This window comes from Hoplias malabaricus, chromosome 18 (assembly GCF_029633855.1).
Source record: "Hoplias malabaricus isolate fHopMal1 chromosome 18, fHopMal1.hap1, whole genome shotgun sequence".
Lineage (NCBI taxonomy): Eukaryota > Metazoa > Chordata > Actinopteri > Characiformes > Erythrinidae > Hoplias > Hoplias malabaricus.
Genome location: NC_089817.1, coordinates 8,062,632 through 8,075,487, shown reverse-complemented (window position 1 = coordinate 8,075,487; position 12,856 = coordinate 8,062,632). Strand labels below are relative to the sequence as shown.

General features: G+C 41.4%; 1 protein-coding gene across 2 annotated transcripts in view; it reads right to left on the bottom strand.

Moving 5' to 3' along the window:
* Positions 1–511: 511 nt before the first annotated feature.
* The window catches only part of cntfr (ciliary neurotrophic factor receptor), a 222,495-nt gene continuing 210,150 nt past the window's right edge, over positions 512–12,856 (bottom strand). Inside the window, exons 7-9 of one of the 2 annotated variants that reach the window (XM_066651361.1) lie at positions 11,916–12,105; positions 8,144–8,267; positions 512–1,719 (exon numbers count right to left, since the gene is read on the bottom strand). In XM_066651361.1, the coding sequence (XP_066507458.1) occupies position 1,719; positions 8,144–8,267; positions 11,916–12,105 (315 nt within the window). In that variant the 3' untranslated portion in view covers positions 512–1,718. Of the gene's footprint in view, positions 1,720–8,143; positions 8,271–11,915; positions 12,106–12,856 lie in introns of both variants that reach the window. The other variant, XM_066651360.1, reaches the window with a different exon arrangement.

Sequence of the window (12,856 nt, the reverse complement as noted above, 5' to 3'; positions counted from 1 at the left end):
TTCATTTTGATTTTGGTTTAAATTACAACCAATTTTATCTTCAAGGACATTATGATGTCATCAGTGGTCATCATCGTTCAGCATCAAGGGCACTATGATGTCAGCAACAGCCTTCATCGTTCAAGTTCACAGCCAACATGATGTCATCAATAGCCACAATCATTGAGGGGCATTATGATGTCATTAATGGAAACTATCATTCAGCTTCAAGGGCATTATGATGTCATCAATGGCCTGCATTTTTCAAGGTAACAGCTGTTAAAATGTAGCAGACTTGATACCTTAAAAATTCTACCACATATAAACATTTTAAGTAAAAAAAATAGATATTAAAAACATTTACCTTGAGTCTGTATGCGATGCTGGTCTATGTGTAATTGCACTGGGACAAGGATAAGAGTAACAATACGATAACAATAGCCCCAACACAGAGTGAATACCAATGAAAAAATGGCCGGGTCAACTCATTGTGAAATGGTCACATTTAATGAACAACCTCTCGTTTTTATATACATCTATAAAAAGAACCCAGATACAGGTTACAAGAATCTAAAGCTAATACATACATTATTAAATAATAAAGTATTTTTTTTCCAATGTTAAAGATACATATTGTAGTTTTACAAAATATGCTTGTGGAGAATTTTTAAGAGCGAGAGAGAGAGAGAGAGAGAGTGAGAGAGAGAGAGAGAGATAGAGAGAGAAACTAAGATGCTATATGAATACTGTTTAATAAACAAAGAAAGAAAGAAATATAAAATCACAATATTCCTTGAATAAAGCAGAATGCTAACGGTACCATCGGCTGTTAGAGTCTGAAAGAGCGAGAAATAAAAGCGGATGTTGGTCAGGAGAGAAATGTGGTTCTACCGAGAAGTTTGAATAAGATTCATGGTCTTTACGACATTTAAAAGGCAGTCCAGTACATTACCATGGAGTAGAACCCTCTGATTGTGTGTGTGTGTGTGTGTGTGTGTGTTCATATGTTGGTGGGTGAGTGTGTATACATGTATTTGTCTCTCTGTATAGGAGAAGGAATACAAAAAGAAAGGGTAAATGATGGGGGAAAAAAAGGCCCATAATTGAACGATGACGTCCATTCTAAGTTAGTTAGTCCTCAGTCTATGAAGCTCGTGTTATTTTGCTGGATGGAGATTTCGTCGCACAGACACTGAGCTTAAGGGGAAGTCAGGGAAGATGAAGAGTATTTATTCTCCCAGTCTTTGGCATGATGAGTTAGCTGTATGCTGCTATGAAGGACACACTCGGATGACCATCTTCAGCTCGGGTGTGTTTACGCATGGAACATCAAAAAAAAAAAAAAAAAAAAAAAGTCCAGATCTGTGAAATATTCCAAGTTTTTGGGGAAAAGGACAGATGCTTGGTTTTGGATGTTGTGCTGCTGTGAGAAAGATGAGTCTTTTTTTGCCCCCATATCTTTTGCTTCCCTGGGGTTCACTGTCCCGTGTCTGTGCTCACTCCACCTTCAGCCTCGCTGCTTGAGATGTTGATGCGCTCCAAATTTCCTCTTCCCGAATTCTTTTCATGTTTCAAAAAAAAAAAAAAAAAAAAAACCACCCGCTGTCTTTTATTAATCTTCCTATTTTTTCCTCTTGTCGTGAGAATAAAACTTGAATTAAATTATCAATGCACGATATCCATTAACATGTGCAAAATAGAACTAGAAGACTTTTTTCCACAGGAATGAATCATAAACATCTGCAAGAAAGAGAGAGAGACAGAGAGAAAGGAGATTTCAGATATCAAGCTTAAAATTACAGAGCGAAACATCATTTATGAAAGAGGCAGAGACTTCATTACAGCTTCTCTTTCGATGTGGACCCATCTGACAAAGTTTGAGATAAAATCTGACAGGCGGCTTTAAAAAGTCCTTTACACACCTTGTTATTCCGGAACATCACATTCCAGCTTGCAATTCTAATGATTCCAGGCCTAGTCGTGATATTTGAGGAAGTCCATTCGATACTCTGGAACTGATTTTGTTAGTTAGCGTAGCATGTTATGTCACTGTTAGCACTTTTAGCTGTAACCACATCTAAAGGGAATCCTGGCCTAGAATGAGCATGGATTATGTTATTAGATATATGTGGTATTTGGTGGTGCAGTGTTGTATTCCTCTGTCTTATTGCTGTTTGACAAAGTTCTGGATTTTGCTTTCTCTTCTACATGTCCAAGCATGCATAATGCTGATATATGTATAGAAAACATTGAGAATCTAGTGCCGTGGACAGGCCTGTGATATGAAAATGAATTGTAAATTGTAGGGAGAAAATAAGACATTATGTCTACAAATTACATTTTTATTTTTACAATTACAGTTAAAAATTTATTTCTTTAATTCATTTTCTGTAATGGCTTAATCCTGTTCAAGGTTGTAGCGTAGAATTGGACCCAAGGCAGTACCACACATCCTCTTTTTCCCAGACATGTCCTCTTAAAAATGCTTTCATTTGGGATTTCTAAATCACCAAAAATGTCCAGGATTCAGATTTTCCTGTCTTTAGTTGCCATTGTTTGTGTGCATTTTTGCTTTGGTTTATAGTTGATGTCCAGTTGTCTTGCACACCAACAATGGCCACTCATGTACACACCCTACATGAAGAAATTGGCCAACGGCATCTCAATCATTACCCTAACGACCAATCAGCTAAACGATAGAGCAGCAGCAGCTAGTGCATGAAATGTATTTGTTGTTATTATTGTTTAGCACCACATACTGAATGGAAAGGGATAAAATGATGTAGACATAAAGGAATTTGGTGTTTATCTTGTTAAGTATTGGCTGTTTATGTATTAAACGTCAGTTACATAATTGCATGGTAATGGATGCCTTAGTCAGCTATTTACACCCCTACCCTATACACATCGCCATAATGGCACCAATTACTTGAAATGACACCACCCCCCAAAGCCCAACATTCCATTAGAGCAGGTTTTCTTCTGCATCATGCTGAATATCCTGCTATGGTCACCCTAAATAACCCATGCCAGTCCATTGTAGGGCATCATACACTTACCCAGTCACTTACACACTCACACCTCTGCATAGCCAATGCACTTTGGGAACAAATTATAACACTGTTTTCAGCTTCCCATGAGTAACGCTACATATCTGGTAGTAGCCAGCTAACAGCCTCCTCCCACATTTAAGGAATATCATGGGAAAGAAGTCTAGTTTTCTAGTTTTTAAACAGTGAAAGCTCACTCTTGTGGAGTTTGGCACTGCTGTAGGAAGTGAACATGTCTGCAGTAGTGGTAACATTTATTGCACATTTGATTTTGGCAAGACTACCCCTTTAATCTTTTTACTCATCATTTATTAAATGAAATCTCCCCAAAAAACGTGCTTTCATCTGAGGCTAGGATCACTAGGCCTTGATTTCAGGTGCAAAGGGAGTCTCGATTTTATTTTGGTATGCAATGCAATGCCTCGTGAAATCAAAGCAAACTTTACAATAGTCCAAGGATAAGGAATCAGCCTCGCAATCTAAGGGAGGGGAAACGAGTTCCAAATACCTTAGACATTTTTTCCAAGTTAATCAAACAGCCGCCGAGAAGCGAAGAAGCAGAGTTTACTTGGTGAGCACCAGAAGCCATGTCTGTCCCTCTAGATCTCCTCTGAGAACTTGTGAAACTCAATAAATCGGAGACTGGTGGAAACTATAATAAAGTCAACAACTCTCAAATAGAATTGCCTCCATCTCACCTCAGCATGAACCAAGCTCTATATTACATCATCTGAGCATCACAATAGTTGTATAATAGACCATAGATATAGGATCAGCTCTGCAGTCTAGGGGAGGGGAAAGGGCTCCAGATACTTCTTTCATCTTAGGAATCAAAGAGCTACACAGAGAGGTGATAGGACAGGATTTACTTGTACGCCACCAGTCACTTAATATTTCCACTGAGAAACTGTGGAACTCAGGAAGGCAGTTGTGTGCAGTCAACAAGTCTCTGAAAGTATGATCTGTTGCTAACCTTAACATGAACCAAGAGATGTAGTTCCTATAGTCTCTATCCTCCTTGACTTAAGTTCTGCCTTTGACACAGTAAATCATGCCATCCTCCTCTCAAGACTGCGTGAGCTGGGTGTCACTGGTTCTGCCCTTGACTGGTTTAGATCTTACCTAACAGATCGAAAACAATTTGTCACACTTTCTGGACATAGTTCAACCATCTCATCCATCTCACCAGGGGTCCCACAAGGCTCTGTCCTTGGCCCATTACTGTTTATTGTCTATGTACTTCCCCTCGGCCATATTATCCGTCATTTCAATCTTGATTTTCACTGTTATGCTGATGACACACAGATTTACCTCCGGACCAATTCTTTCAACAACCCACCACTCTCCAAATTGGAACTTTGTCTCTCAAAAATCAGGCACTGGATGACACAAAATTCACTAATGCTCAATAGTAATAAAACTGACCTAATCCTCATTGGCTCCAAATCTACTCTAAATAAAACTGGCTCCCTCACACTCTCAATTGATGATGTCACCCTGTCCCCCTCCACTGTGGTCCGAAATCTTGGTGTCACCCTCGACTCTACGCTCACGTTTCATTCCCATGTTAGTTCCGTCATAAAAACCTCATTCTTCTACATTCGCAACATTGCTAAAATCCGTCCTTCTCTTTCCCAGTCTGCCTCTGAATGCCTCATCCATGCATTCATCTCCAGCCGTCTTGACTATTGTAACTCTCTTCTTTCTGGCATTAGCTCCTCACTACTACATAAACTCCAAATGGTCCAGAACTCTGCTGCCCGTCTCCTCACCCACACCCGGTCCCACCACCACATCACCCCAGTTCTCCACAACCTCCACTGGCTTCCTGTTAAATATCGTATTCAGTTCAAAATCCTCCTTCTCACCTACAAAGCTCTCAATAACCAAGCTCCCTCTTACTTATCGGACCTTCTTCAACCATACACACCTAATCGCATTCTCAGATCTTCCTCAGCCGGTTTACTCACCATTCCCCCTTCTAAGCTGCGTAGTCTTGGAGATCGAGCCTTCTCCAGACATGCCCCCCGCCTCTGGAACTCCCTTCCTCCAGAAATTCAACAGTCAACATCTCTATCACTATTTAAATCCAAACTTAAAACACACCTGTTTGCGGCTGCATTTAATCCCTCTGTTTCTGATTAGCCCTTGTTTTTTTTTTTTTTTTTTTTTTTTTTTTTTTTTTTTAAACCTTGTTCCTGTTTTGTATCATTGTATGTTATGTAGTGTTATGGATGTGATTGTCTTTATGTGTTCATCATCTGATTGTAACAGCGTCTTTGGGTTACTGAAAAGCGCTTTAAAAATTCCATTTATTATTATTATTATTATTATAGTTTGACTTTCAAACATTTAACACAGGGAAAGTACAGGGGGGCCAAAGTTTGAGAACCGACACATTTATGTAAATCTAAATCCTGGTAATCAAATAACCATATTTCCACATGTCTGTATAATTCAACTACTGAAAGGTTAAAATTCAATGTGAAAAAATGATGTTATTTTATAACATGCTGTACTATGGCTAATCAAAGGCAGTTCATGGTTCAGACACATTTGACACTGTTAGCACGTTTCTATAAGTTTGACATTTCACATCAACAATCTTTTACTATCCTTGCTGTACAACAAGACGATTTTTTACTAGGTGCAAAATCCACACAAAGGGAGAGAGTTACACAAGCTGAAGATCCTGCCTATTCTAACCTTTTGGAATCTCAAGTATTTAGCTTAAATTCAAGGACATGGATAGGACTAGGGATAGGGGCAGGTTCGAGTTATGGCTAGTGTTATGATTATGGTTATGGTTATGGTTAGGGTTTTTGGTAGAGCCAAGGTTATGGTTAGGTTAGGGTTAAAAATGAAAGTTAAAGGTAAGGGTTAGAGTCAGGTGATGGTTAGTGGACTTAAGGTTGATCTATACTTAGCAAGTACAAACCCACATTGTACAAACCCTAGGAATGGTCTTATAAGTGAATATGTATGAATTCACTTTGAGAACAGAATGTGCTATATTATGTTCATGAACACTTTTTAAGAGGGTTATGGATCATTCCCCACCCTCTGACTGGCTCAGGGTGAGGGTCAAAAGACCCTGCAGGTATGAGTAAGAATACCTACTGAAGAAATTCCACAAAGTGTCTTTAATCTCTGCATAATTATCGATTTAACCATTGCTACATCTTTCTACACTTGGCCGATTATCTCCTACAGCAATGCTAATAGTCGCAATCGTGAGGAGCATAAAGAACCCCTAGGATTTCACTTGCTGTAGTATAACAGTGCAGAATCTAATGCCTCTGGAGTTCTGGAGCTGGCACATATCAAGGGTCAGAAGGTCTGGCCACTCTTGGTAGGAATACCTTAAAGCTTAGACGAAGACAGTGTCTGACCCTACACAACTTAACGACCCTTGCACTAACACTGCTTTCACAGCCCAACACTTGCCCACAGCTGGGCACCTTGGCTCACTCTGCGATGGGAGCTAATAGATCTGCATCAAAATTCTACCCGACCGAGTCCAGCTTTCTAGCAAATGGGGGTCAGGAACCTGTGATGCTAACCCAGGCCTCCCCTTGGACCATTACTAACCCGCCAATTAAATTCCCCTCTAGCTCAGTGAGAATGTGTAGGTCTGAGGTATCTACACAGGTATGAGGCCTGTCCAGAGGGGAGACACTACTGGCTCTGAGACACCGTTGTGTCCTGGCTAAACTAAGGCCCAGTCAATCAAACTTGTGGTGTATGCTAACTGTGTGGATGGTGCCAGTTTTCTGAGCCAAGGGCAGTCCCTGATCTGAGCCAACTGTTCTAGCTGTATGTGCTCTCTGTGTGAATGTGGCCATGTTTGCACCTCTCCATCTTTCTGCAGACCTGGAGACTCCACATGAGGTAGCTTTAATTAGCATTTGGCTCGTTATGCCACTGTGCCGAGTTTCCAGGGGGGGTAAAGCCTTGCTGACCATATAATGAATCTTCTGCTTGTTACTTGGTTGGCCCTGTTGGCCAGCTGCTATCGGGGATCGATCAGGTTTACTGGTCTTAACATGTGTGCGTTAGACCTCCCCTTGTGAAGCTGGAACTTGGCAAGTTGTAAAATCCTAATGAGCATGTGTAAAACTGTCTGGGGGCAGTCTTAGTCTCTGATTTCTTCTTTGTATGATCTTGGCTGTGTTTTCAGGTGAGAGACAGTTCTACCTGAGGAGACCTTCTCTTAATGTTACCCTTACTGTGGCATCTGTACATCACAATGGAATAGTATACTGAATACAGCAAGGGTGATCAGTGATCTGGGACTTCTCTGCTAACACCTCCTTGACCTTAGCAGTGAAATACCAGGTTTGAAAAGCGTCTTTGACCCTGGAATGGTTCAGGACTCTAGAACTGATGACACTTATGATGTTGGACACCTCAAAGAGTGTTTACCTCTGGGCTCTGGTTATAAATCTGTGATATATATTTCATATTACATTTATTTCACCACATCTGCCCATCCCAGTTCCTATCCCATATTTGGTGACACCACTCACTGGTTTCAGGTATGTTTGAGTAGACCTAGTAATGGAGCAACCTACTGATTGGTCAAACCCAGTGATCACAAAATGGCCACATGTTGTCATTGGTGTTTGATGACCACCAGTGTCTAGATACTAGGTGAATCAGAACTTGAATTCCCTTCATTGTTATGACTCTTATGTCTACTGTTAATGCTAGATCCATGTGAGGAACTCATCCTACTTTAAGAGCTGTTATGGAATATGCAATAGGAAATGGACAAAAGTAACGTACGTGGATAAACACACAGACAGTTCTGGTTTCAGTTTTAGAATTGTCTTGAGCTGTACTCCCTTGTCTGGTGGAAATCGGCCAAAAGTCAGAGGCTCTAGGTCAGTAGTTGGAGTCCTTAGAGATCCCCAGATGCTTCACATTTTTGTAGCATTCGAGCTCCAAGCACATCTGCTATTACCAGATGTTTACTTCTTAATGGCTTGGTTTGAATGTGTTGGAAAGTGAAAGAAATCAAAACTGTTGACCTTCCGGGTGTCCCCCAAGGACAGAGTAGAGAAATGCTCTTTATACCATAACATACTTCTAACATAGGACTCATTACTTACCACATGATGGACAGCAGAATGCACGGCAGGAGGATATGGGTTGAACACAGGAGAGTGGAGCAACCTCCTCTGGCAGTGCCAATTCTTGGTTTGGCTGAGGGTGGAGCAGAAGAGGGGGTAGTCTCTGCTGAGGAGAAAACAACAGGTGGAGGTTTTTACTAACATTTAGACACAAGCAAGCTCTGGAGTTTAATCCAGATAGTGTCTACAGCTAATTAATGTGAGTATGAAATTCAAGAATGCCATTAAAATGAATAAATCATAAAAAATGATCAGACGCCACGTGGTTAATCGAAGTCAATAAATCTGTGGATGGAATGAGAAACAGAGCGCACAAAATTTGCTCTGCCACATTCACATCAGCCTTCCAGCCAGGAGATAATGCACAGCAGTGATATGAAAATAACAATAAAACAGAATGGAAAATATTCATGGAGGTTATAACAACTTGTTCCTTTCTTGCATGTGACCAGGGTGCCAAACTGCTAGGAGTCTACTATCACTGACAAACACAGTCCCTTCTGACAGTTATCCATCTCCAATATGGCCAGTGAGGAGGAAGCCTGGAAACTCGCTCAATTATGGAGTTGGGTGAGGCCTTAATGAAAACAAGCCTGTGCCAAGAATTGATTGCAACTTTGGAAGACACTTTTTCAAACGGCAGCTGAAAGATCCCTGCCTTGCTTGTGTTGCTAAGCTTGTTTACGTTGCACGGCTGCAACATAGATTAATCGTTGCAGGTGCATGCAGGAATTAGTTATTCTTCCAATTAATATCTCTTGTTTATTGTGTTATTTGCGCAGTGTGGCGATGTGTGAAATGACTCGAAGGGGGGATAACATTCCCTCTGATCAAATGCGAAGCCCTCCCGCACACTGCAGCAAAGTCAAGTTCCTCATTAACCAAATTAAAATGTGCGCAAACACAAACAGCACTGCGCTCTGTGAGGTGGAGTGCAGACGTAGCCCAGGAGAGAACAGCTGTAGGGCTTAGAGTGGGAGGTTTTTCGTCCGGGGATCTTAGCAGAACCAGAGGCAGTTGGAAAGGTTCTGCTGACATTCTGATTCCAACTTTCCAAAGTAGAGCTTGAATTAAGTACGCTGTCTGCTCGCAGGGGCGAGAAATCCAATACTGTCTAGTGGATCAAAACGAGCGGAGTAGTAGCCACCAGATATTACTTCTAATAACAGTCATCAAGTTGTCAATGCTATTTATAAAATGTGTGTAGCAGAGTCACCGAGGCTTTCAAGGCTTATAGAATTCTCCCGTCTGCTGGAGAAGGACACGTCCGTCAATACTCCCAGCACTCAGACGCAGGGTTTACGACCTAGACTTAGTGTCTCCGGATGCCTTCTTACACTTCCAATTCATTTCTCAGTGACCCCTGGAATTCAAAAACAAAATGGAGGCAGGACATTGAATGTCAGACCTCTGCTAAGACACTTGACCACGCTCCTGCAGTAATCACTCAGTCAAGCGCTTAAACAGATATAACCCTCAGATGACTGGTCACCTCAGCAGCACCTTAAAGATGACGGCTGTGAAAGGCCCTGAAAGAGGAACCTCCATGTATCGCATGTTTCTGGTATGCGAGAGTTAGTTCCACACATGCCACACGTACAGATATAAATACCTCAAAAAGGTTTGGCTGTGTGGTGTGCATTCTAATGAGATTAGTGTACAGATACGAAGCACAGACCTCATCACTCACGGCTCGAAGGTTCTGTTATTAATTTGAATAATATGTAATGATAAATACCAACTAACCAATGTATGTCTCACCAAAACTAACTTTAATTGAATGTGTGGATTATACATTTTAAAATGTAAGTGGAAACACTGTAAGTGTTCAGTCTTATTCTGGACAAAGAAACCCCTAACTGTGTAATGAATAGGTAATGAATATGTAATAATGAAGCTACATGCACATATCACAGAAAATAACATGACTCTGCTCTCCTAAGGCAAAGCTATTCAAGCATTTTCCTCCAGAGGCTCCCCTAGCCCGTTTTCTGAGAACTTGATTCTCCCTTCCTCAACTTAAACAAACTTGTTACTATGCAAACTACTGCAGCATATGTACGTCCAAATCAGGTCCCATTTGTTTAGGGGTTTTATTGTGTACTATGAAGTCACTAACACAATTAAGTGAAAAGCAGCACATCAGCCTTAGAGCTTCTTCTCTTGTCTTTGCACCCAGGAGCAGAGCAAATGCAATATTAACTCTATATTCCTTCGCAATCTCACCTTCACACTTGCCCCTACCTTCAATTCCGTCTCACCCACTTAGAATATATCTCTCGTAAGGATTAATTAAACACTGAAAAAGTTTATTAAAGACTACTGCTCATTACAAATGACTTTTTTAAAAGCAGATGGATTAATCTCAACCCAGAGTGTGCTACTGAAAAGGAAAACAATCAAGCGTCCTAGTAGGTGCGCTGTGTAATGAGGTTCAACAATCTGAAACACAGCGAATAACCATGCCACTCTTCTTAAAATTAAAACACCTGTATCAGAGCATTTCAACATGAGCCTTCATCAAGGAGAGTGACTCCTGGAGGGTTCCTCTTGATGAAGGTTCATGCTGAAATACGTTGAGGGACTTAAAATACAAGCCTTTTACTTTTAGGAAGTGTGATTTACTGTGGTTTAAGCCGATGGATTACTGAACAGGATCTCTACAAATGAGTATGTTTTATTATGGAACTAACATAGTTCCATTACGATTTGTGGTTCACTGAGATCCCGGCCACTGGTGGTGCTGTTTCCCTAAATCCTCTCAAAGCCTCTGTTTTGCTCCCAAGTAAGAGCAACATAAACAGCGCTATAATCTGTGAGCATTCTACAAACACAAACGCTGGTGTTGAGTTAGGGTTAGGTTTAGGGCTAGTACAAAACACCCTTTAGAGATTTATAATGGAATTTGAATAAAATAATTAAGGTTAGGTTCAAAGTTAGGCGCAGGGTTAAATTTAAGGCATTTTAAGGCTGATTCTTCATGCCGTGTGGAAAGACATTCAAGTGAATAACCACAAATATATTCAGCATGAACAAGTCCTGGGAAACGTCTTTTAGTCAAATATTTACAGATTCACCCCGAGACAAGGCAGGGATGATACAATCAACATTCTTCTAGATCTTTACTGGCAGGCCTCCTGAGACCCATGAAACTCTTCACCATTTTAAAGAAAGACCAGATCCACAGGAAACCATGGGATGTCTGTTTCTGGTGCTGCATTGATCATACTGTAGGTCCACCTGCTGCAGTTCATTCAGAGGCAAATTCCCATCTGAGCTCCGTTAGCCACATAGCACATCAACTTTTGATGTGTATTGACCTCACTGTCCAGCAGGAGGCAGCCTGACTTTGCAATGCAACCTTCTCCTGCTCTTCCAGACACGCTCTCATCATTCTTTGATGGAGGAGGAGAGGTGGATTGGATAGTAGAGGGTTGTTTTGGAGCACAGAAGGGTGGAGGGTGGAGATGGGGTGGGGGTTATCTATGAAACAGATTGATTGTTGATGGAAGGAGCACTGTTTACGCTCTGGGCTTTTCAATACTCATGAGTTCCATGTCACATTAACTAGTGGTGAGCTAGGACTTCATGGACCCCCAAGGTCCAAAAAAATTAAATAAATAAATAAATCAAACATAATAATAAAGTATGGTCATTACCACAGACTGCAGGAATCTATTAAAGGGGCAGGTGGTGCTGTGATAATGTAGTAATGGATTAATACATATAGTGTAACTAATCACACTCTTACCTATTACAACTTCTCCCTCAGTGGTGGAGGTGATGGGCTTGGGCTCCTCTGTCCAGGGGGTGGCATGGACCGCCACGCTCCAGTCGCTCCACGTGCCGATCTCCATGTCCTTGGCAGCCAGCTGGATGATGTACTCCTTCCCCACATAGGCGTCTGTGATTGTGTGGGAGGTGCTGTCCGAAAGCTCCACCTGTCAATCAAGAGAGTGGAACCAACCAGGGCTTAGAGAATGTGTGTAATGAGGTTCTTTGCAGAAATGAAAGGAGGTGGAAGACTGATCACCTGTCTCACAAACACATGACTGTAATGTGACTGAATAAAATTCCTACACAGCCAGTGGAGCTGTATACTTCTTTAGTTGATGCCAGCCTTTGAACCTGGTGAACACCTGGTGAGTCATGTGCAGCTGCAAACATTGCTGCTACAGGTGAGCATTCAGTTGTGTCCAATATGGCTCCCAACAAACTATCCCCTACATTACTCACTATAGTGCACTATTAAAAAGAACAGAATTTAGGAAGGTTGTGAATTATCTCAGACACTAACTCATGTTTTTACCAAACATTGCAATGTATTATGGGTATCCACTATCAGCATGGGTAAATCGGTAGTACTGTTCTTATTGAACACATTCATTCATGAGGTGCCTCCAGGGTGCCCATCTCAGCCTTGTGACCAGTGACTCCGGGTAGGCTCCGGACCCACTGCGACATTTATTAGATAATGTTTAGCACACACAAGCTTTGAGTAAAAGTTCATCTGCCCAGATGTACACACAGAGCCATGTGAGGCTGTTTGTCTTCTTCCGAGGGCACACACACACACACACTCACACACACACACATCCGTGTAGCACCTGAGCACTTTGCAATAACAAAAGAGTCATAGCGGCTGATGTGAATTGGTGATAGCATTGTGTGATCGGCTCGGGCACGTAGGAA